At 38.1% G+C, this 26,253-nt stretch overlaps 2 protein-coding genes across 12 annotated transcripts in view; one reads left to right on the top strand and one right to left on the bottom strand.

Moving 5' to 3' along the window:
- The window catches only part of LOC126337074 (protein obstructor-E-like), a 91,909-nt gene extending 79,794 nt beyond the window's left edge, over positions 1 to 12,115 (top strand). Inside the window, exons 4-5 of the mRNA XM_050001422.1 lie at positions 2,333 to 2,522; positions 11,574 to 12,115. Coding sequence (XP_049857379.1) covers positions 2,333 to 2,522; positions 11,574 to 11,658 — 275 coding nt within the window. The 3' untranslated portion in view covers positions 11,659 to 12,115. The remainder of the gene's footprint in view (positions 1 to 2,332; positions 2,523 to 11,573) is intronic.
- Positions 12,116 to 19,535: 7,420 nt separating this feature from the next.
- LOC126337031 (tyrosyl-DNA phosphodiesterase 2-like) overlaps positions 19,536 to 26,253 on the bottom strand; it is a 126,777-nt gene continuing 120,059 nt past the window's right edge. For all 11 annotated transcript variants that reach the window (XM_050001361.1, XM_050001408.1, XM_050001383.1 and 8 more), the window contains one exon: positions 19,536 to 20,054. In XM_050001361.1, coding sequence (XP_049857318.1) covers positions 19,764 to 20,054 — 291 coding nt within the window. In that variant the 3' untranslated portion in view covers positions 19,536 to 19,763. The remainder of the gene's footprint in view (positions 20,055 to 26,253) is intronic.

The raw sequence follows: 26,253 nt of genomic DNA, 5'->3' as shown, positions 1-26,253 counted from the left end.
AATTGCATTTAAATCAAAATGCTTCCAATTTTGAGTACAATATGTCACAGTGTTGTAAATTCCCCAAATGTCTTGGTTTATTTGGTACCTATTAAACAGTGACAGTAACATGAAAATTGCAAATTTGGGTTATTTAAACCACCTGCATGTAAGATTATGGTTTACCAGTAGGCACATACTCATAAGCAGATTCAAATATTAATGACTATACAAGACGTGTATCGTCATTAAAATTTTGAACAAATGAGAGAGAAGGAGCAGTTGTTCTTAGTAAAAGTGAAAAATCTCTCTTTGGCATGTAAGATGTACTTTCCATAGAAATAAGTTTTTATACTTTTCGTGCGTGTGTCGACGACTCAACCCTTCTGTTATATATATGTCGTATCCTTTCCTCAAAAATTATTTACACTCTGCCAGTAATCTCCTTACAGTATCTACAATGAAGAAAATGCCATGCAAGAAGTGTATGCTTCAAACTACACTCATGTTCAGAAAAAAGCACAGAACACCCTGAATGACCAGACAGGACATTTGTATTCAAAGGACATGTACATTAGTATTATCTGCAGAAATGATTAGCATTTGAAGCACGTCGGCCTGCTGGTCCAAGGTCAACATCGATATTGCAGCGCAAAACGACCTAATGGTAAAATGCCCTTCGGCTCTCGTTGTCACTATAAACCGATGGTAATGGATCAATGTGACTTGAGCAAACATGTAGGATGCCTTGTAGGTGTACACATGAAACATACAGTCAAATAATGGAGTCTGAAAGAGGGTATGTTATTGGCATGAGATAATGTGATGCATTCATTACTGAACAGAGTATCAGCAAAAGGACAGATACACCTTTTAACTCCAGAATGTGAAATACTGGTCATGCAACTAGTTCAAGTAAATCTGCACCAATGAAGACAACACATGAGCATATGATAGCAGACTTTATAACTGAGAGTCTGGGCCACAAGGGCCCAAATCACAGACACACATTTTTGGGAAAGACACACACACACACACACACACACACACACACACACACACACACACACACACACACTATGACCTATTCCAACACGTCTTGATCCTCATTATCATTATTTTCCTTAAGCACACTCTGTAGCTAGAAGTTCAGATAAAACTGCCTTACCTCCAGTTACAAGGTACTACTACTAAGTATGTAATGTAAACACTAAATTATGTTGGCAACCTAGATAATGACTGAGCTGTGTAGAGCAACAACAATGTGCTTTGCACCTAAATGGAAATGAATATCCAAGAAAGTGATGAGATACATTTTTATGAATGTCATACATAGTATGTGGGCTTACAAATATAAAGCTGGTTCACCATCAGCTCAACAGATGTCAGAGCATGCATATATGCTAAAATCTAAAATTTATGATGGTGTGCTTCAGGCCCTTATGTTCTCAGTGCCTCAACTTCAAAAATATTACACAGAAACAGTGTCTAATAAGCTGTTTTCAACAAAACATAGCATAGTTATAGTGGTGCATATTCCAGGAACCCAAAAACTGTATTCTTTCACAAAATTTAACATTTTCATTGACAGTGAGACCTTTACATACAGTACTCTAGCTAAAATAGAGGAAGGAAATTATCATGACACTACTAAATGGACAATCTGGATTATCACCTGAAATGCGTTAGTATGAAGACTGAAACTTAAGAAGATATAGGACAAGAATCTGAGTTCTTTTTTCCATCTCAGTTCTGAATCTGATGTCAAGCACAGAGAATTCATGCAACATAAGAGTTTTTAATGTACACAGTTGGACTTGCAACTTCAGGTAACACCCACAACCAGTAATCACACAAATTGAGGTATGGGGATGTGTGATGCCAAGCCTGACGGAAGTGACAGCTCGGCAAGCAATCGTTATCAAACAATGTGTGCAACCTCACACATGTAGCCATATGGGGTGGAGTGCTGACCTGCATGAAAGTCATACCTATACCTGCCAGCAGGTGTTTATCAGTCAGGCTACAGATGATGTGGTTCTGTAACGTTTTGGCATACTTTGCAGCATCTTGTAGCATCACTGACATGTTGCTGTCCAGTGCCATCTGTTGGCTGGCTTTTACACTCTATTTTTGATATCAGTAAAATTTCGTGTCATTTCAGGCATGTGTGTCAAGGGTTACCTCTCTACCTACATTACTCCTTGAATTAGTGCATTTTCAAATGTTAAGACTTTTGGATCACCCTGTACATCTCTGACTGAAATAATTTTGTTGCTGCTTACGTAATTTATATGTTGTATTGATGACATGCACTGAAGCACAAATCTACAGTTTTCATTGATCCCCACAGCCTTCCTTGGTTTTCGGTGTCCTGAACCAAATGGGAGATATGATGACTTCCAGTTCTTTAGAAGTCCAGCAGATTGCCAGAAGTATTTCATATGTGTCAATGGTCGACCTCGTCTGTACAGCTGTGGTGACGGAGATGCATTTAATGAAGAGTTTGGAGGCTGTGATGGTATAGAGAATGTCACAGCATGGTATGTTTCTGTTTTTCTTCAAATCTTACATTTAAATGTAATAAACATTCTTCTTTTGATGGTAATTCTTCATAGTAGGTACACTCTTTTTTATAATGATTTTCAAAGAATGTATTTAAGTTTGTTTGTTCATTCATTCATTCATAGATTTATAAGTATATAATTTTATTATTATTATTATTATTATTATTTTCTGCAGTCATTTCTTTCCCACTGACTAATTTTCAACAAAGTAATACCTTAGTTATTGATTACAGCATCATGTTCCTATTTTTTTAATCAACAGGTAAATTAAATTTAATCTTTGTTTTAATCACTGCCATTAGCATTAGAAGATGTTTTAACTTGGGAATTATTATTACATAACTGGTATGTACATCTGTTATTGGAAGAAACACAGGAGTTTAAGAGTGACATCTGAACCACTATACCTTCTTGCCTCTTCAGTCCTGTTTGCCCAACTCAACTGTGCATTATTATTAGATATTAGTTGAACCATATATTATTAGATACAATGTACCTGCAGTGCTCAGTTCCATGCTGCACAGCTGACCTCCCACAACAGAACATAATATCCACATAATGTTCCTACATTAAAACTCATTGTTTATTGTTGAATAGCTTCCAAAATGCTCATCCCTTGCAGAATTGCAGTCTCTGCTACATGCAAGATATTGACTAGCATGTGATCTCTGGTGGCCACATCAGGTGACTGTTGCACCTCCAGCAGCCTCATGACAGTCAACTTGTTAAGACTGTCCAATACTTATCTGTAAGCTTTTTAACTGATCATTCAAGGATCCTATCCAAGTCTTCCATATTTCATCTAAATAAGGCCAAATGAATGAAATACGTCCAGAATTCCTTTCCTCTTTGCAGACACTTCACGTAACAGTAGTTTAATAGCTTCAAGCATTTAAGAATTCAAGTATTGTAACATTGCTGAAGTGAACAACAAATATTCAGTCAAATATTTCAACCATCTCCTACAGTCAAAAATGTAGATGATATGTTTTATAGATGCACAACAAGTCACAATAAACACACAGCTTCCTGGTATCGACATTCATTTATCAATGCACTCTGTTAAACAGATTCACATATAAAGAATCCCATAAATTACATATGTGCAAAGAATTATATTAGTGGAGAAAACTGGCCACTTTAAATTGGTTCTACAGGATGTACCCAAACTCCATCAACAAAATTTCAGAGGTTCTTTGGGAAAATTTGCTGAGTATTCTGCTATAAGGAATCCGCGGACTCCATTGGCTTGTTACTGAGTATTTTCATCTCATTTGATTTCTTACCTTATCTCTGTATCTGTATTACAGTGAAAATATCCACACAACTATGCAAATGTCGATGGTATGCTCTGTGTCCTGTTTGGAAACAAAGTTGTTCCTTTCACTCATGGTAATTGCTGTTAACAAGAGTAATGTGCACATTACAGATCACTTTAAAGCTTGCTTCCTGTACTGCTCAATTCTGTTTATGGTTTATTTTTCTGGCAGTGTTAGGTGTACATTAACTGCGATACACAGCAGTATCTACATCACAATAATTTTGCACCTATCCATAGGTGCCTATGAGAAAACAGTTGCTTCCATGTTGTAATGGATTGCATTTTCATCGTTGTGAAGTGATTTTCACAAGAACAAAGGTAACTAACAAACCAAATAAATCGTGATTTATATTACTCAGTAATGACCACTGGAGACCATGGATTCCTGATACCAAAATACTTGGAAAACATACCTACACAATGTCTGAAGTTGTGCCAATGAAGTTCAGGTTCACCCTGTGTGTACTACGCTGACTACCATGTACAATTAATGATAGTTTGTTCTTGTGATAGATATCAAAAACATATTCTGTTTCTACACAAAATACAGGAAACTACTAAAACAGGCTACCACTATGAGGAAGAGAGAAAAAAAAAAGACTTACTTTCCAATTTTTACCATTCATCAGCTGATGTTTACATTCAAATACATACTGCAACTGCATCCTTTCTTTTCCACATCCTTTTATCTAATCGATTTATTACTTAACAACAATATGGAAAGGACAGATTGCTACTCACCCCATGGAGTAGGTGTCAGGTTGCAGACAGGCACAATGAAAATAAATGTTAGAAATACTCAAAATATAAAAACCAAATCCTTAATCATACGAAGAAAAAAAAAAATATGGACAGATAAAGAATCCACTCACCAAGTGGCAGCAGGAGAAAATACATGACAAAAATGGAAATGTGCAATTTTGGAGGCAGTGGCTCCTTCTTCTGACAGAAGGATTGAAGGAAAACGAAGAGGGATAAAGGAAAACAACTGGTGTGAACCATGAGACAGGGGACTTCCTGGACTGGATGAGAAAGAAATATTGCTTGTTGATACCCACAATGGACAAGATTTGAAAACCAGAGAACTTAAAGGTGGAACAGAGTGTAACAAAAATGATAGTTATTACTGATAAAACAGCATTCAGGTTTAAATAAGAACAGAAAGCTAAGTGCATTATACATGATAAGACAGGTGAGGTAATGATGTCATGTACCACTGAACAGTGCTTAAATAACAATGTCATGTACCAGCTGGTACATGTCACTGTTATGTAAACACTATTCGGGCTTCTGTTACTAGACCACGTATTGTTGCGTCTAGGAGTAAGGACGTTTCGGTCGCCTTATCATGAGTCAGCGCATAATTAGGGCTGATAGTATATGCACAACTGATCTGAAAGCATTGACAATAGCACACTTTTCGCTAACTCACCACTGTATTTGTTTATTGTAGCATCATTAAGTGTTTCTGATAATGGCCAAGTGCAATAACATTGTGGTTGAGTAGTACATTGGTGTGGCTACCACTAAGTTATCCATGGGTGAATGGTCATAGGGCAGAGGGCGTACATCGGCAACACACACTAATCTGCTAGAAAGCATGATCTACAGCACGACAGTCTTTATATCGGTGTCTTTTTTCACCACGCACGACATCTGGTGTCTCCTTCCCAATACCAGTTTCTCAAACTTCAGAGGTGGGAACTGGCTTCATGTGCTTTGTTCTCACCACACACCTAAATTTTCATTAATTTCTGTGGCTTGAGAATTTCTTCTCAGTAATTATTCCTTTCCTGCACTCTGTTTTAATTTTTATTTTCTGACCTGTGTATTGTTCCCCTCAACTGTCTTTCAGGGACAATGCATTTAGTTTTCTGCTCTCGTTAACTCTTACGTGTACCCAAACCGTTCCAGTCTTTTTCCTTCATCAGTCTTCCTTCCCTTCATCCCTTCTGCAAGGAAGAGGAGCCACTGTCTCTAAAAGCTCACACATTTCCAAATCTTGCATGTGTTTTCTATGTCTCCTGCAGCCACATGGTGAGATGATTTTTTTAACTGCCCATATTATATTTTTTGAAGGACTTAGCCTGATAGCTGAATACTTCAAAAGTTCTTTTTCATTGTGTTTGTCTGTTACCCAACACCACCTTTATGTACTGAGCAGCAATCTATACTTTCCATACTGCTATTCCATCCTTGGTTTCCCATTGTTCAATTTATGACTTATTTGTGAAAGAAAGGTAATTTCCGTCAGTAAATGTTTAATTCCAGAATGTTTAGATGGACCAGCCAATACTTAACTTTCAGGAAGGACAGATCCCAGAACAGGCAATACAAACACCTGAACATAGCTAAAAACGGAGGTTCTGGCAATTCCCCCTCTTCCAGGTCTAATTTTCCTCCATGAAGAAGGAATAAGTGGTGCTGAAAGCTATGAGTATTGTTTCATGTTTCCACCAGCTATGTTTGGAGTTGCACCTACTGAACTAGGCACTGGCCAGCCCATTTCTCCCTTTACAGAGTTAACTACGAACAATGAGAGGCAAAAAAAAAAAAAAATTACCCAACCTGTATAATATAGTGTCCAAGAACAGAGCATTGCACATGCCCAAGTTCAGAAGTGCCAGTGTTCACAACTCTAGAGGTGTTTACATCATCAAATAGAAACAATATAATAGTTATGATGCAGTATATGTCGAGATTCATTGCAATTTAACTCGTGTATCATTTCTTTTGAAAGTCTTATTTGAGGCACATAGAAATTACTGAAATATAAGAACTACACGCCAGTAGATTGCTACGACGACAAGCACTTCACATCTGTTTCGATGGCTGAGTGAGTTTTACAAACAAGGGATGAGCATTTGAATCAAACTGGAGTTAATTGTCATTTTTTTAAATTAAGATCTATGCAAGCAGTATTTTAAACTTTAATCGCTACAAATTGTGCAGCTACAGTCTTTTCTGGGTTCCATTTCTTTCGAACGATTCCATTTCATAATAGTCTAATCTTTAAACAGACATGCAAATGGTCATATTGAAATATTGAAAATGGATCTATTTATTTGTATATGCTTCGACTGCTGCCTTGTGTGTCTATAGTTTTCATTTATGGGAAACATACCAGCCAATTGGTATATGTCATAGGTCTGCTTCAAAAAGACTGATGTGAATGTTCTTGAGTGAACAATTGCTCTCTTTGAAAACAGTGTTGGGCAGGACGTTGCTATGGTGTTGATGCTTCCACAGCAAGGAAAACAATTACACAATTTAGAGATAAAGGTGAGGTTGTGAGACATCCAATACCCATACGGAGACATGATGGAAAATTGGTCAAGGTGGCCCAGAATGCTTCTTTGTCACTCTTCCGATAACAAAGCGGAGAGCTTGTCGAGAGCTGCTCTCGGAAGATTAAAGGACCACAGAATCAAGTCCTGTCACGCTCTCATCAAATAACCATTGTCTGACGAACAAGCCCTCTACAGACGAGCAATTGAGATTTTCTGGTAAGATGACGATTGGAGGAAAGTCATTTTCTCGAGCGCACAACTGAGTCCATATGCATAGGTCTTACTCTTGTTTATCACACAGGTGAGGAATGATATGACGTGCACTTTGTGATGGGTGTAGGAACTTTAGAATATATCTGGCACATTCAAATCAACATGCTATTAACTTTCCTTGAAAATGTAATCATCCCTGGAGCTCAACTTTGGTACCTTGCATGATGTCTCACTTACCAACATGACAATCATCCATCACACACTACCATTAGAATTCAGAGCCGGCTCCAAAGGAGGGAGAATATTATTTGATGCCTCCAAAGTCATCTGACCTCCATCCCAAAGAGCACATATGGGCTCAGCTTAAAACGACTCTGTGGGACAATTGCCAGACTCTCCTCGGGGAGCTGTGCCCTAAGGCATTTGGTTCCTTCTTCGTGTGTGAGAATTGCTAGGGTTGTGGACTTTTCCCTTAGACTTGTCAATTCTATGAATCAAAGGATCCAAGCAGTTCTTGATGCCAATGATATGTGGACAAAATACTGAAGCTGTACATAGCCTACTCTTCATTTTATTTTACTTCATTTTTCTGTAAAAGGCCTAAATAGTTATTAGACCTACAATATTAATTTTGAAATACAAATCCTCTTGCTACTACAATATTTGTATTTTTATACAGATGTGGACTCTGACCACAATCTATTGGTTATGACCTGTAGATTAAAACTGAAGAAACTGCAAAAAGGTGGGAATTTAAGGAGATGGGACATGGATAAACTAAAAGAACCAGATATTGTACAGAGTTTCAGGGAGAGCATAAGGGAGCAATTGACAGGAATGGGGGAAAGAAATACAGTAGAAGATGAATGGGTAGCTTTGAGGGATGAAGTAGTGAAGGCAACAGAGGATCAAGTAGGTAAAAAGACGAGGGCTAGTAGAAATCCTTGGGTAACAGAAGAAATATTGAATTTAATTGATGAAAGGAGAAAATATAAAAATGCAGTAAATGAAGCACGCAAAAAGAAAAACAAATGTCTCAAAAATGAGATCGACAGGAAGTGCAAAATGGCTAAGCAGGGATGGCTAGAGGAAAAATGTAAGGATGTAGAGGCTTATCTCACTAGGGGTTAAGATAGATACTGCCTACAGGAAAATTAAAGAGACCTTTGGAGATAAGAGAACCACTTGTATGAACATCAAGAGCTCAGATGGAAACCCAGGCCTAAGCAAAGAAGGGAAAGAAGAAAGGTGGAAGGAGTATATAGAGGGTCTATTCAAGGGCGATGTACATGAGGACAATATTATGCAAATGGAAGAGGATGTAGATGAAGATGAAAAGGGAGATATATTATTGCGCGAAGAGTTTGACAGAGCACTGAAAGACCTGAGTCGAAACAAGGCCCCCAGAGTAGACAACATTCCATTGGAACTACTGACAGCCTTGGGAGAGCCAGTCCTGACAAAACTCTACCATCTGGTGAGCAAGAAGTATGAGACAGGCGAAATACCCTCAGACTTCAAGAAGAATATAATAATTCCAATCCCAAAGAAAGCAGGTGTTGACAGATGTGAAAATTACCGAACTATCAGTTTAATAAGTCACAGCAGCAAAATACTAACATGAATTCTTTACAGACGAATGGAAAAACTAGTAGAAGCCGACCTCGGGGAAGATCAGTTTGGATTCCATAGAAATGTTGGAACACGTGAGGCAATACTGACCCTATGACTTATCTTAGAAGCTAGATTAAGGAAGGGCAAACCTAAGATTCTAGCATTTGTAGACTTAGAGAAAGCTTTTGTCAATGTTGACTGGAATACTCTCTTTCAAATTCTGAAGGTGGCAGGGGTAAAATACAGGGAGCGAAAGGCTATTTACAATTTGTACAGAAACCAGATGGCAGTTATAAGAGTCGAGGGACATGAAAGGGAAGCAGTGGTTGGGAAAGGAGTGAGACAGGGTTGTTGTCTCTTCCCAATGTTATTCAATCTGTATATTGAACAAGCAGTAAAGGAAACAAAAGAAAAGTTCGGAGTTTAAAATCCATGGAGAAGAAATAAAAACTTTGAGGTTCGCCGATGACATTGTAATTCTGTCAGAGACAGCAAAGGACTTACAAGATCAGTTGAACGGAATGGATAGTGTCTTGAAAGGAGGATATAAGATGAACATCAACAAAAGCAAAACAAGGATAATGGAATGTAGTCGAATTAAGTCGGGTGATGCTGAGGGAATTAGATTAGGAAATGAGACGCTTAAAGTAGTAAATGAGTTTTGCTATTTGGGGAGCAAAATAACTGATGATGGTCAAAGTAAAGAGGATATAAAATGTAGACTGGCAATGGCAAGGAAAGCGTTTCTGAAGAAGAGAAATTTGTTAACATCGAGTATAGATTTAAGTGTCAGGAAGTCATTTCTGAAAGTATTTGTATGGAGTATAGCCATGTATGGAAGTGAAACATGGACGATAAATAGTTTGGACAAGAAGAGAATAGAAGCTTTCGAAATGTGGTGCTACAGAAGAATGCTGAATATTAGATGGGTAGATCACATAATTAATGAGAAAGTATTGAATAGGATTGGGGGATGGCAAGTTTGTGGCACAACTTGACCAGAAGGGATCGGTTGGTAGAACATGTTCTGAGGCATCAAGGGATCACCAATTTACTATTGGAGGGCAGCATAGAGGGTAAAAATCGTAGAGGGAGACCAAGAGATGACTACACTAAACAGATTCAGAAGGATGTGGGTTGCAGTGGGTTCTGGGAGATGAAGAAGCTTGCACAGGATAGAGTAGCATGGAGAGCTGCATCAAACCAGTCTCAGAACGGAAGGCCACAACAACAACAACATGGGAGGTCAGATAAATAATACATTCCTAGGAAGATTATTTTTAGATATCAAATTCACAAACAATACCTAGCTATTTATTCACTGAAGAGAATGATAAAAAAGTAAAGAAAAAAGAAAATATAATTTAATAACAAAAAATAAATAAAGGCACGAGACATTTGCGATGCAATTATATATAAAAAAAGGCCTGTGATGAGATTCAATCTGACACATACTGTAGCTATCAGTTCAGTAAGCTGACACATTACCAAATAGCTGCCAAGCTCTGCATTTTAGCGTAACAGTCAAATAAGCACACTGTAGTTGAAAACACATTAAAATGGAAATAACAGATACTCGAACGCACATCCGTCGCTCATTTAAACTGTGCATAATGACTTTTAAAAAGAAAAGCCAACAGCTGATACGTTTCCTTAGCTGAAATTACATACACCACCAGATGGTAGTTGAAGTAATTACAAATAAATACATCCATTTTCAATATTTTTACTGTGATCATTTATATGTTTGTTTAAAGATTAGACTATTATAAAATGAAATCTTTTGAAAGAATGCACAATTTGTAGTGATTAAAGTTTAAAATATTACCTGCAAAGGTCTAAATAAATAAAAAAATTAATAATTAAATAGAAAAAGTCAATCGACTCCAGTTAGATTCTAACACTCATCCTTTACGTTTGTAAAATGCCCACCTACCCACTCAGCCATCAAAAAAGACGTGAAAGGCTCATCATCATAGTAATTCTACCGAAGTTGAGTTCTTATATTTCAATCATTTCTATGTGCTCAAATAAGATTTTCAAAAGAGATATGTGAGTTAATTTGCAATTAATCTTGACATATACTTATCCTATTACTTTGTTCCTATTTGATGATGTAAACACCGAGCTGAAGCTCCACAGACCACTAGAGTTGTGAACACTGGCACTTCTGAACTTGTGCATGCGCAATGCTCTATTCTTGGACTCTTAAAATTATTTGGGCTGGGCGATCTTTCTGGCTCTCATTGTACAATTTATTTTTCTTTATTTCTTTCACAAAACATAATTTTCTCCAATATTTTTACATCTTATTTCCCTTGTTGGTCACTTTTAATGATGACTTTTGTGTCAACTGAATGATTCCCTTCCTCCTATATCAGTGTCATCAGCTGCCATTTCTTATTATTAATCTGAAACACATTTCTCAGCAGTCAAAATGCATATTAAGAATTTGTATAGAATTTCAAGCACTTCACTTTCCTGTGTTTTGAACATCAATCCTTACAAATGTCTGCAGTTATAAAAGATTTGTAGAAAACTTAGATTCTGTAAAGCTACAAAATAAAACAACAGTACATTTTTCCACAGCAACAACCAGCAAAATCTTCGTCTCGCAACAACGACAGTAAAACCAATAGGACTGCCAACACAGTATCAATACAAGCAGGGCTAAATTTCTATGTGACAAATCTTCCATCAAGCATTCATCAACATGGCACAATGAGCCATTATAAACATCCTGTTGATTTGGGAATCACTACAAACATTACTGATTAAACATCAATATGTAACCATTGTGTATCAAGATCTCTACATATTGAATAAATTTAACACAATATAAATGGTATTTCAATTTTTTATATATAATTAGTGCTGATTTTTATCTTGCAATACATGAGCATGCATGTTCTGCAAAGCAAATGAACATAAATCTGTGGCCCAAACTAAAACTGGACATACTGTACATATGTCAAAATTAAACTGTAACATGTATGGTGATATCATAATTTATTGAATGGTGAATATAAACATTATTTCTATGGTTGTATAGTGTCACACAGTATTAAGACTATGTACTATAAGAAATGTTATTTGATGTCCACAATAAAACAGCATTTTCCAAGTGATAATGGACACATCTCCTTCACATAAACTAAGTACATCACTATGTATGGCATTTTCTATAACAGTGTTTGATTTGCAAGCTCCTTTAACTGCTACATTTATTGTACTGCTATCCTGCATTTGTATACACCTTAATGTGCAATAGAATGATAATTTCTTTTCTATGGTTTGGATACAGAGCATGCGGAAGAGAAATGTCTGGTATGTTTGTGAACTATAACATATTGTTTATTGGCCTCCAAATGAGACATTCTGTCATGTTATGTCATTTCACATGTTAAATGACACTCAATATTTGTATAATAATGTCCAGTTTGTCATAAGAAAAACATCCACAAAATAGAAGGTTTCGGTCTGCTTCAAGGTGCCTGCTTATGTGACAAATTCAGAGGTTGGTTTAAAATATCACAAACTATTCTTAAAACTCTAATTACAATTATGCTTGAGTCTTATGAGCAGCATTGAGTAACCACTGCGAACACTGGTTTAGAGTGTCTATTACTGCGATAATCCGTAGACATGACATGCATTTTTCCCCAAAATCAAAAAGACAATATTATGTGAATTTGCGCATGTAAAAACAGTTTACTAGTACCAGAAATAGACATTAATGGTAATATACTAACTGAAATGCTGTGCGTATAACAAGCTTGAAATGGAGACAACACAAAAATAATCAATAAACATAGTTTAACTTGTTTTGCACGTAAAAGTATCTCTAACTGAGTTGACCTGAAGACAACGTAAAGTAGTTAACTCCAAATCTTGTGCATTTTCAAAGACATTTGCATTCTCTCATTCACCTTCCAGTACATTTACTCCTTAATGGTATTTGTTGCTGATGATAGAACTTCACTTCAGATGAACGATACTTTATGCAAATAACCAAATTTCATGGAAGCTTTGCCTCCTGGCATACAGTTCGCAGTCCAGTTCTATATTCTGGGCCACAAAGGTCTTCAACAAACTCCCATCAGACATAAAAGCAAGAAATTTATAGAAAATTCAAAATAAAATGAAAATTTCTTTCAGTAGCCATTCCTTCTACAAATTATCTAGAGTCAACAACTTACAATTCCTTTTACCAGCATGAGAAGTACCAACACATATTTAAAACAAGCCTCTGTTACAAATATACATAGTGTGTCCCAGTTCTACTAGGACTGTGGCTATGAAAAGAGTTGTGGATATGTTCTCAAAATCACTGTATTTATTCAAGATTATCTTCCCCTGAAACAATACACAGCTGAAATCATTTTAATAGAGCTTTGAAACAATCACTGTACTCATGTGTTGGAACTGCATTTAGCACAGCTGTACAATTTTGCTGGGTGTCCTAACTGTGTTGTTATGGTGTAATAGCATCCTTTCATTGCCAACTTCAAATTAGGGAACAACCTGAAGTTGACTTGGCCAAATCCAGCTAACACGGGAAGTGATCCACAACTGTGATCCATTTCCTGGCCACAGCCGCATCCATGATGTTAGCTTGTGGTGTGGGATGTTGTCGTGGAGGAGCAACCATGAACCTACCACTCGGTTTTTGGGTCAAATTTGACAAATTCTTGCCTACAAACACAAAACTTGAGTTGACTAACTGCTCTAGAGCCATTTTTAGACGAGTATCACACACATACTGTTACATTAGCGGCCACAACACCTGCTGCAGCGATGCTGGCTTTTCGACCTTCTACACAGCTCTTGAAGTTTCAAGGATCCTAATGTCACAGCTCACCTAAGATAGCACTGCAATTTAGAATTTCACGCAAACAGTCCTAATACAGCAAGCATACACTGTGTAGATACTTGGATATCTTTTTGTCTGTGTTTCTCATTAATCCGCTATCTATGCAGTCTACACATCAGCAGAATTTTTTTTTTTAAATTGTCTCTCTCTCTCTCTCTCTCTCTCTGCCCCCCCCCCCCTCCTCCCACCCTACAGCTAAACATTCTCAAAATAATGTTTCTCTACTGGCACAAAAGTCATGTAAGAACTCAACTGCATAAATCTCATATTTATTCACAAGTGATACATGAAAAAAACATCTATGGCAGAACTATATCAACAAAGTATGTCACATATACCATGTCAAGTTTTTTTTACTTTTTCTTTTTTAGAATCTCCTGTTATGTATGTGTCACTTTTACAAAATAAATAAACAAGATATGAGGATATCTAATTATATCATCACCTGGGTGTACCTACAGTGCTGCTAACTGCCAGCTACACTCTCTCCGATGAGAATCTGCAGCTGGAAATTAGCAGCACTTGTATTAAAAAACAACTGCATATTTCTTATGATGAAATTTATATTCAGAAGTGGTATCTACTCATTCAAATTTTTTTCGGACAAAATGTATTTACCACAAATGAGAACTATATTGAGAAATATATGTGTTTGACCTAGAAGACATGATATAACATAGTCAGACCAAGAACTCTACTCTTACTCTCCAACATCTTTTTTCGCTAACAAAAGAAACAATGCGTGCAAACACCTGACGTATTGTCAACTTGTTGTAATAATGATTCCTCAATTCCCAAAACTATATTAGCTTTGTCAAATGAAACTAATATCCTTATGTTTCAAGAAGTACGACATTCAAGAATTATGCTAAAGCCTCTTTCCTTTTTTAAAACATAAACTGCAGTTTGGCCAGCGGTGGCCACACCAGAACCACATGCCTGATGCCTTGTGGGCAGACATCCACCACAGAGCCTAATGCCAATTTTCTGGCCTGGTGGTGAAACACCCATTACTAAGAGTGCAGCAATGTGTTAGGCACATCTAATAAATGCCATTCAAGTAGTAAACCATATCTACATCTTTCAAAGCTCTTCTAAATTCTAATAATGGATCACCTACTTCCTCCCTATCAACTCCTGTTTCTTCTTCTATCATGTTATCAGAAAAGTCCTCCCCCTCATAGACACCCTCAATGTACTCTTTTCATCTATCAGCTTTCTCCTCTGCATTTAACCATGGAACTCCCATTGCACTGTTAATGTTACCGCCATTGCTTCTAATTTCACCGAAGGTTGTTTCGACTTTTAAAATATATGCAGAGTCAGTCCTTCCAACAATTGTTTTTTATTTCCCAACATTTTCTTAGCTTCTCTAAAATTCCTATTTATTTTGTTCTGAAGTGACTTGTATTTCTATATTCCTGAATATTTTTGTGCTTCTTTTGTCAAGCTACTGAAGTCTTTCTTCTGTTACACATGGTTTCTTCACAGTTACCTTCCTTGTACCAATGTCTCTCTCCCTAGCTTCCGTGATTGCTCTTTTTTGGATATGCCATTCCTTTTCAACTTAACTGTTACTGACCTCATCATTATTGCAGAACCTATACGCTCTGAGAACTTCATGCATACCTCTTCATTCTTTAATACTTTGGTATTCCACTTATTGCATATTGAAAAAATGAAATGATCGTATGGCATTGTTTACCGGGAGGCCCCATGTGGGGAAGTTCGGCCGCCGTATTGCAAGTCCTTTTTAGTTGACGCCACTTCGGCGACTTGTGAGTCAATGATGATGAGACACACACAACACCCAGGCATCATGAGCCAGAGAAAATCCCTGACCCCGCCGGGAATCAAACCCGGGACCCTGTGCGCAGGAAACTAGAATGCTACCGTAAGACCACAAGCTGCGGACATTTCATATTGATTCTTCCTGAATAGCTTCTTTAAACTTTAGCCTTCTCTTCATCATTACCAAATTGTGACCCAAGTCTATATCTGTCGCTGGTATGTCTCACAATCCAACATCTGATTTTGGAATTTGTCTGACCAAATGCAGTCTAACTGAAATAGTCCCATATATCTCAGCTTTTTCCAGATATAGCTCACCCATTGTGATTCTTGAACAGAGTATTTGCCATTATCACCTGAAATTCGTTGCAGAACTCAATCAGTCTTTCTCCTCTCTTATTCCTGTTACCAATCCCATATTCTTCTGTAACCCTTCCTTTTGCTCCTACCCCCACAACCCTCACCCAGTCTCTCTCTCTCTCTCTCTCTCTCTCTCTCTCTCTCTCTCTCTCTCTCTCTCTCTCTCTCTCTGTGTGTGTGTGTGTGTGTGTGTGTGTGTGTGTGTGTGTGTGTGTGGTTGACAAAGGCCATTGGCTGAAAGCTTCAAGTGTGGAAATCTTTTTGTTGTGCCTATCTGCGAATCAGCATCTCTGCTATATGGTGAGTAATAATCTTTCCTTCTCATAATATTGTTACATTCCATCCTGAATTTTCCATTGTTTGTATTTCTGTCTCTGTTGGTTTGTTGTCAATTCTGATGAGAACAATTCCACCACTGAACTGTCCACATTAACTCACTCTCTGTCCTACCTTCCTATTCGTACCTAATCATTCTCCCATTATACATTTTTCTGCTGCTGATGATGATATTTTCCTACACTCGCCTGAATAGTTATCCTTGTCTTCTTTCCATTTCACTTCACTTCACTGATGCCCACTGTATTTACACTGAGCCTTACTAATTCTCTTTTCAGATTTTCTAGCTTCTCTGCCACATTTAAACTTTTGACATTGTACGTCTCTACTTTCAGAATGTTATCCTTTTGTTGATTATTCAATTTTTTTCTCATGATCTCCTCCACCTTGGCAGTCCCCTCCTGGAAATTCGAATGGGAACTAGTCCAGAATATTTTGGCAATGGAGTGGTTTCCATTGCCTTCTGTACCCTCAGCCACTGATCATTGCTGAAGAGAGAGTGTGTGCCCTGAACCTCTGCCCGCTCCTCTGCTCTCTTTGGCAAGGGCACTGGCAGAATGAGGGTGGCTTCTTATGCCGCAAGCCTTTGACCACCATTGCTGATGATTTTTATTCAAAATTCAAGCAGTGGCGAGGTTTGAAACCGAGATCAAGGCTATTTTGATTACTAATTAAAAATGCTATCCCTATATCCCGGAAGAACTTGTATCACTAATTACTCAATTTACGAATACATTTTCTCTGCATTGTCCTCCCCATGTTGGGTGTGTGCAGTCAATCTGCCTTTCCCCCTCTGCTGAATGGCTGAAATATTTAAAATTATTTATAAAGGTGGAGACAAGATAGTAACTTCCAATTACAGGCTCATTTAGTTGTTTCAAGCTTACAAAACAAGAACAAAGCCTACTTCTGTCTCTGATAAATGTAAAACACATCACTCTAGCATTACCACAGCTTTACAACATGGATCTACAGAAAATTCTTCTATAATTTTTATTCCACAATTTGGAGTCTAACTAACCTTGTCCCCCAAGTGCACTGCTGCAAATGAAAAGGTTAAAGTGAACTATTAAAATTTACATACAAGATATTTTGCAAAGAAAAGTTAAAAACAATGTTACTCGGCCATCCCTCCAGTCTTCAAAGTGTCAGCTCCTGCTGCTACTCTGTAATTGCCCCGTTGGAAATTGTATAAAAGTCTTCCGCAAACAGTGCGATCATGCTCTTCATGCACATGCTTTGATATTCATTTCTGTTACAAAGGACACCATGCTCCTGGATGAATTTATTCAGAGAGAGGGATTAATAAGTAAAGACTCTACTTCTAATTACCTATCATCATCATCTTCTTCTTCTTCTTCTTCTTCGGTTTCACTACTGGTGATCTCTGAACTTCATCAATGATGTAATTTCTGCTGCATTACGCACTATTCATTTAATGACTTTCATCGCCTAATCATTTTAATCTTCACAGTACGAAATACTGTCATCCATACAAGGTAAATGTCAGAGATTGACTCAAAATAGACGGAAAGAATATAGTGTTCCCAGCTTGTGATGTTGATCTTCAGTTTACATTGGTTTCTTTACTTCTATATGCAGTCTTAATGTACCTGAGCTTTTCATGATTTTAATAACAAACAGGATTAGGAATATGTAACTGTAGTATGTTTGACGAGAATCAGTAAGTTAAATCTATTCAAGCAATGTCATAGTTTCAATGGCAGGAATGAAAACTATTGTATTCGCACCACCACCTCCTCCTCCTCCCCAATTCCTTTTGAGGTTTGCTTGCTATCACGATCTAACTAAAATTAAGGTGGTTGTGCATTCTACTGCAGTGAGATATTTTGCAATATATTTGTTATAAGGAGGGCAGTAACCTGTTGAGAAAGTCCTTTTCCTAATAGGGTTCCATTTCTTTACCTCTCCAAAGATTCTAGAACTCCAGCACACTCCTCTCGACAAGTGTGTTCCATGTCGAGTACTACTCCGCAAGCAGCTGGGCTCCTGCAGACAAGTGAGCGGGTGTGGCCAAATTGCTGCAAGGCACAGAACGTTCTTCAGTATTGAATCGTGAAGTTGGGGACTTTCTGCAGTTTTTATCCTTTTTGTATGTTGTTCACATGTTTTCTCTCACATATAGACATAATTTCAGCTACTTTTGTACTAGCTTGGGGAAACAACACTAACACAGTAACCTTGTGACAAATACATGTTACTGTCATGTAAGTCCTTGAGCAGACTGCAATTTCATAAATCAGTTACAATTTTTCATTTCAAAAGGCACAGTATTTGGTTTAATTGAAAACATTGTGCTAAATAATATCAATTCTATAACGTCATCTCACAACAGCAGAGTAGTGCACACCTTTTGTTGATGTAATGTATCTTGGAGGTAACTGCAGTTAAAGACATTTAAAAAGTCAGCTTTCCTGTACAAAACTGAAGGAGTTTGCACGTAAATGAATTAATTTTATTGCACATCAGTAAACGACACATTCCCCCCATGAGGTATCAAAAAATTAGCTCTATGAGTAGCCCCGAGGACCATGCAATACCTACCAGCAGCTGTGTCATCCTCTGCCACATAGCATAATTCAGATGCAGTATGGGGAACAGAGTCAGCACACCAATGTCTCAGTTGTTGTCACCTTTCTGTACACTGGAGCTTCTCAATTAGCCTCAAAAGGCTGAGTGCATCCTATTTCACTCCTTCCATCAAGACCGCAACAGGAACTGAACCCACTACGACAGAATTTGAGCAGCTTGCTCTAGACCCTTCTCAACGTAAAATTGGGACACTAAAAAGTGAACAATTGTGTCTTTCTCACACCAGAAATATATTCTGACACACTTTTATTCCGTTACCATTAGCATGAACATGGTTGATGTGCCGACATCTTCAATTGCTCACTTAACAGGTAATGTATTGAAACTTACTAATTGTGCACATTTCCAGTGGGTGCGTTCTCCACTAATCTCCACCAATATCAACAAAACAGACATATACAATCAAAACTGTAAGTGACATTAGTGTGTATGTGTGAAGTATTGTTGTCTCTATATTATGAGAAGGAAAGGTGGTACTCACCATATAGCGAAGATGTTGAGTCACGTTTGAGAGAGAGAGAGAGAGAGAGAGAGAGAGAGAGAGAGAGAGTGTGTAGAAGAACAGAAAAACTTTGAAATTGGAGCTCTATCCATTTATTTACTGAAATATTAAGAAAATGTAAAAATCACAATACATCTGATAATACTGTTAATGTCTAAGTAATTCAACAAAATAATTTCCTAAACATAAACAAAAAATGTTTTTTGCCTCATAACACCACAGTAACACGAAAGTCTTCAAGTCTGCTATTTTCTTGCATATATAGTTAAAAACACTAAAAATGAAGGAATAAGCACACATTTATTCACCTCTTTTCAATAGTAAAGTGTACCTGGATACCCCAATGATCACTTGGATACGACTGAGTTCTAGTTACTTTTTCGATACCAACAAGGCCAAAAAACTGTGGCACAACAGATTTTTGATGAGAATTGCGTAAGTACAATCTATCAAAACGGAAACGAGGTTTATATTTCCCTGGAAACTCAACATTTGTATTACGCAACATGTCCCAGGTATACTGGCAAGTCTTCCGTGATCCACAAGAAATCCAAAGATCATCGACACCAGGAGGCAGACCTCCAGCTGCTGTAAGCTGAAACAAAAGAAAAATATATGAAAACTGTGTTTAAACGAGTGTGTGTGTGTGTGTGTGTGTGTGTGTGTGTGTGTGTGTGTGCGCGCGCTCTTTTTTTCCCCTTTTTTTGGGGGGTGGGGGGTGGTGGATTAATGGAGTTCAAGTTAACTCGTTACATATGCAGTGCCTTAGAAGCCAACGGAAATTTACTGTAAGTAGTTTATATTTGTCATGTCCCATCTCACTGACTGACTGCAATACAGTTTAGCATGCAGCAATGTAACAACTCTTTTGTATCAATTATGAGATATTAGAAGTTCCCCTCCTTTGCTTCATATTTATCCAGTCTATTGTAAGTTTTAGTGTTACACACAGAACTGTGGTTTATGAGATAATTTTGTTTATCTGTTATATCTATTTCTTGAATCAAAACTGAAATTGTGTGAATATGAAAAAGGTTAGATTGCTACTCACCATATAGCAGAGATGTTGAGTCACAGAGAGACAGAGCAAAACGACTGTCAAACAAGTAAGCTTTCGGCCAAAAATTAGATCACACACACACACACACACACACACACACACACACACACACACAACCCCCATCTCTGGTTGCCAATGGTGGTGGTGGTGGTGGTTGTTGTTTTTTTAACTGTCAGTTGTTCAATTTGTTTAACTCAGAAGCTTTCTAACACATCGGTTTGAGAGTGCACTAAATGTAAAGCACTTAACTGAAACCTCCTTAAGCATGGTTCTATAAAGGAACACTATGGCTAAGGGAGAACATTTTTGGTTTGATTTCTCTGCTCATAATGACTGAAAAATATAGTTTAAAACTACCTCGTTCAACTTACATGTTACCTTTTGACTACTTATTCCTGAAAGTATAACAATGTATGAGAGCTGTTTATGTGCGAATGATAGACATACAACTCAAGATTGGTACTGTCTTCTTAAATAAAGCCGACATTCTGCTTACAGAAATAGTTAAAATAATGTACACTGAACACAAAAATCTTCATGATGGAATCAACTCATTTTTGGTTCTACCTGTATTTTGCAAATAAATGCTCAACGAAATCACAGTTGTCAGACTGTAGTTTCTGAAAGAGTGTGGTCATTATGCTAACCGGTAATTTAACACTAGAGTACTCTCTGCACAGCATTTCTTGACATGGTATGAACACAAAGGTGTATTAATCTTTATCATCAATTAGGACGAATCATGACACTGAAGAGCCAAAGACGATGGCCCACAGAAATGCAATATGAGAGATCAAATGAATATAGGTTTCGGAACAGTAAATAAGTGTTGCTAGTTCGTCCCCCAACAGACCATGAGAAATGTAAAGGTGTTTCGTGATATTCTGCATGATTCGCATGAATTAACTCCCAATAAACAATGCGGTATATTTGTGTGTCTTGGAGCTTATGGGCACTCAACAGAGACGTTATCAGTTCCCCATAAAAACAAGAGAATGTGGATAAGTCTCCAAATTGTTGCACACAGTGACAAGAAAATCTATAACATGACACTCATTTGCACTTCACTCATGTTGAGCTACACAAGGTGCTACACCTATGATTAAAACAGAAGTAACACCATAGAAGCGCTAAAAGAGACACAGGGAAATGCAAATGGTGACCACTTACAAAAAACATGGGTGAGCCTATCACCCTGTTAACACATTGAGAACATATACCTTAAATTTTAGAAAACAAGTTGGACATATGACAAAACCTTACAACTCTTACCACATTCGTGTGAATGTTACCTAAAATAGAAGGCAGATATGTCAGCAAATCTGTTGCTGTTCTCTGGTCAGAGCAAGAAGCCCCACGTCATATGGCTATGGCCTATACAAAGGTAAGTAAGGAGAACCTCATCCTGTATCAGTGGCTGGAAGGAGGTATACTACTGCTGTGCGGTAGGATTTTTACTACAGGGAGTTCTCTGGCTGTCACTTTCAGCCACTTATCTTCCCATTGATGACATGAGACTGGAGCATGCAGGGGGATGGTACACTGAACTAACTGAGGGTCAAGAGGTGCCTCCTTGGCCACTACATCTGCCCTTCCATTCCCTGCAAGACTCGTGCCCTGGTACCCAGAAAAAGGACACCTCTTTCCCAGCTGTTGTAGCCCCAGGGCATCCTGGATATCCTGAGTGACTTTATAAGCTGGATACAAGCACTGCGGAAACTGAATGGCACTAGGGAGTCAGAACAGATGAGGAATTTAGCAGGCATGGCACATCTCATCTGCTCCAACACCATCAAGATTGCTGATAGTTCGGCATCAAATACAGTGAACTCTGGAGGCAACAGAATCTTGAGGACATAATCTTGGGAAACAACAGAGCAAATAACGGAGTCTGCTGTGTTGCTCATTTAAAAAGTCTGAAAATATTGCATTAAAAACTGAAGCAGGAGTGCAATTTCTCCTGTACTGCACTGAATCTATAATTCCTTGGGGCTTCTGCAGTGATCAGCATGGCAGTCATTTAAATGGTCTGTCTGTCAAGCACAATTTACCACTTTTATTGATTTTCTGTGCCTTATTGCTGCTTCTGCTGCTGCATCAACAATTCATTTTGAGTTTAGAACAAATACAAGAGCAATTGCCTCATCCTTCCAACATCCTTTATCTGGCTTCCATACCTCTTAAAGACACTTGCTGCTGTGGAGTACTACCAATGTGACGGGAAAATGAAAATAGTCACCAGCTTGTTACCATGACAAGCTGCAGATCTGTATACTGAGTGAGGTGGCGCAGTGGTTCACACACTGAACTCACATTCAGGAGGACAACGGTTCAAACCTGTGTCTGGCTTCTGGGATAGGCCGCGATGGTTCCTTCGAAATGGCACGGCCAACTTCCTTCCCCATCTTTCCCTAATCTGATTATCTATTTCAGTAAAAAATTACATATTTTACAAAGAGATCTAAGAATAAAATTTAAATACAATTTGAATGAAGCAACTCAAAGGCACTATAACAGAGCAGTACATGTACATTAAGTGAAGTCACTCAACTGCCCTTTCTTACCTATGGTATTTACCATGTGTGTTTCAAATGCAATGTATTAACTACTTTGTATAGGGTACAGATATAACAATCCCAGCGACATTGGCCACATGGTGAACGGTATGCAGTACTATGGAGAGGCTTTTGTTAAATTCCTGATCAGAAAGGAGTTATCAGACAAATCTCTTTCAACAATGGCATTTCCATGGGCGAGAATGCGTGCAACCTTGACACGTCTTCAAATGCTCATGTCCATTCTTACCCCCAAATACCACCACCCAGAATTGATTCGGGGCAAATGCAATACCCATCAAACTCTGATTTCCTTTACTAGCCTGATCACTAATATATTGTGGAACTCACGGGCAATGGCATCAGCCTCATGACCTCCAGTATTATTTAAGATTGCGAGATACAGCAATGATATGCCTAACCATCTCTTCTCAACATTGGTGTTAATTGTCACTTCTGAGTCTAAACAAACAATGCCCTATGCAAAAGAATTCACCAGGGGCGATTTATCCAAAATTTTGGATACCATACTCTTCATAAATGTAAACTACTCATTCAAGCTATCTTTCTATGATAAGTCACATTGACCCAGAGCTTTTTCTGATTCTGTCCAAACATACAGAGGCAGGGAGCTAAGGGGGCATCTGCCATATTGATTGGAAATGGCTCAACCTGAGCAGCCAGTCTCAAAATCAAAGAGGGAAATAGACTCTTAACATATTGTTCTTCAAAATTATGCAGAAACATTACTAGCTATGACTCTTAGGAATTCCAGTAGCAACTTTAGATTTTGGTTTTACTTAGTTCTATTCCTTCTTTACCCTTTATCACATATTTTTCAACAGCCATTAATATCTGAGCCCAGACTGCCACCATTTTATTTTCCACTCATCAAGCAGTGCAAAACTTATGTGAGAAAACAAATGTGACTAACATTATTGAAATTAGCTTGGCGGGAAGGGATGCTTTTAAATGATTATATAAAGCTCGCAGAAAAACTTACATTGTTTCAGCCAACACTAGTACAACCTGTCTTGAAGGTAACATGTGATGTATGTATGTCACATGTATGAAAGTTCAAAAGCACGGGATACTCTGGATATCCTAGACTTTAAGCTCGCTTTTCAGTTCTCTTAGGAATGCCTTTTAACATTAGGACCTCCATGGACACCTGAACAACTTGCCTTTTCAGGTTATCTTAGATTGGGATGCACCTGCCTCAAATCTTCCAACTAAATCTTTTGCAGTACATTTTTCCAAAGAAAAGAAGTGAGGTACCTGCTTGAAACCTTGCACAATGCTCTATTCCAGAAATGAGCAAACACATCAATTTGCTGGTTTTGGCTAACTTTACTTAAACTACAATCAAAACAATCACAACTAGGTCACAGGCAGCAACAGTATGCTGTAATTATTGAGTGAAAAATGCATTAGTCCAGACAATGCTATAATTTACTTTTGACATTTGAAGCTGCACTTTGTAGGCAATGTTATTGTCTGGGAACACATTGGGTGGTTAGGTGGCCAGTGTCCTGAGAAGATCAGTGTCTCACAGCAGCCAACAGACAAATGGACCTGTGGCTTCATTGCTTATCACTGCATCCCTCTCCATGTAATCTAGCATCATTGGCCTTCGTCCAGATGTTACTGTAGTAGATGCTTCATGTGATTGCTCTGACGTAGTACCTGAATGTTGAGACACATCACAATTGCACGACACTCTCCCTGCCTGTGCCACAGCACACTAAAAATAGGATTAATTAAAGTACTACTTTTCTTTATTGAAATCGATAATTTTATTTTCCAGTGCATTTACCAAATCTACAGCACTGTCAGGATCGTCCTTTCCATAACCGGAGTTTATCATCAGCTGTGTACAGCCTGCCGTTACAGTCAACACCGCAAGAGCTATATCTGATATAGTACCATTGGAGCCACAGCTGATTGCAGTGGTTAGCATGGGTTTTGGGGCTGTCATCTCTCTAGCAGCCTCCAACCCAGCACACTAGTTTTCCCTGCATGACTGGATGAGGTCTGCTTGCCTATATAACTGAGGGAGCAGCTCATTTTACGGAGCATGAATGTTGTTGTTGTTGTTGTCTTCAGTCCTGAGACTGGTTTGATGCAGCTCTCCATGCTACTCTATCCTGTGCATGCTGCTTCATCTCCCAGTACCTACTGCAACCTACATCCTTCTGAATCTGCTTAGTGTACTCATCTCTCGGTCTCCCTCTACGATTTTTACCCTCCACGCTGCCCTCCGATGCTAAATTTGTGATCCCTTGATGCCTCAAAACATGTCCTACCAACCGATCCCTTCTTCTAGTTAAGTTGTGCCACGAACTTCTCTTCTCCCCAATCCTATTCAATACCTCCTCATTAGTTACGTGATCTATCCACCTTATCTTCAGTATTCTTCTGTAGCACCACATTTCGAAAGCTTCTATTCTCTTCTTGTCCAAACTAGTTATCGTCCATGTTTCACTTCCATACATGGCTACACTCCAAACAAATACTTTCAGAAACGACTTCCTGATATATAAATCTATATTCGATGTTAACAAATTTCTCTTCTTCAGAAACGCTTTCCTTGCCATTGCCAGTCTACATTTTATATCCTCTCTTCTTCGACCATCATCAGTTATTTTACTTCCTAAATAGCAAAACTCCTTTACTACTTTAAGTGTCTCATTTCCTAATCTAATTCCCTCAGCATCACCCGATTTAATTTGACTACATTCCATTATCCTCGTTTTGCTTTTGTTAATGTTCATCTTATATCCTCCTTTCAAGACACTGTCCATTCCGTTCAACTGCTCTTCCAAGTCCTTTGCCGTCTCTGACAGAATTACAATGTCATCGGCGAACCTCAAAGTTTTTACTTCGTCTCCATGAATTTTAATACTTAATCCAAATTTTTCTTTTGTTTCCTTTACTGCTTGCTCAATATACAGATTGAATAACATCGGGGAGAGGCTACAACCCTGTCTCACTCCCTTCCCAACCACTGCTTCCCTTTCATGCCCCTCGACTCTTATGACTGCCATCTGGTTTCTGTACAAATTATAAATAGCCTTTCGCTCCCTGTATTTTACCCCTGCCACCTTTAGAATTTGAAAAAGAGTATTCCAGTCAACATTGTCAAAAGCTTTCTCTAAGTCTACAAATGCTAGAAATGT

This window comes from Schistocerca gregaria, chromosome 1 (assembly GCF_023897955.1).
Source record: "Schistocerca gregaria isolate iqSchGreg1 chromosome 1, iqSchGreg1.2, whole genome shotgun sequence".
NCBI classification, from domain to species: Eukaryota; Metazoa; Arthropoda; class Insecta; order Orthoptera; family Acrididae; genus Schistocerca; species Schistocerca gregaria.
Note: the sequence above shows the minus strand (reverse complement) of the source record. Positions and strands in the feature narration are given on the sequence as shown.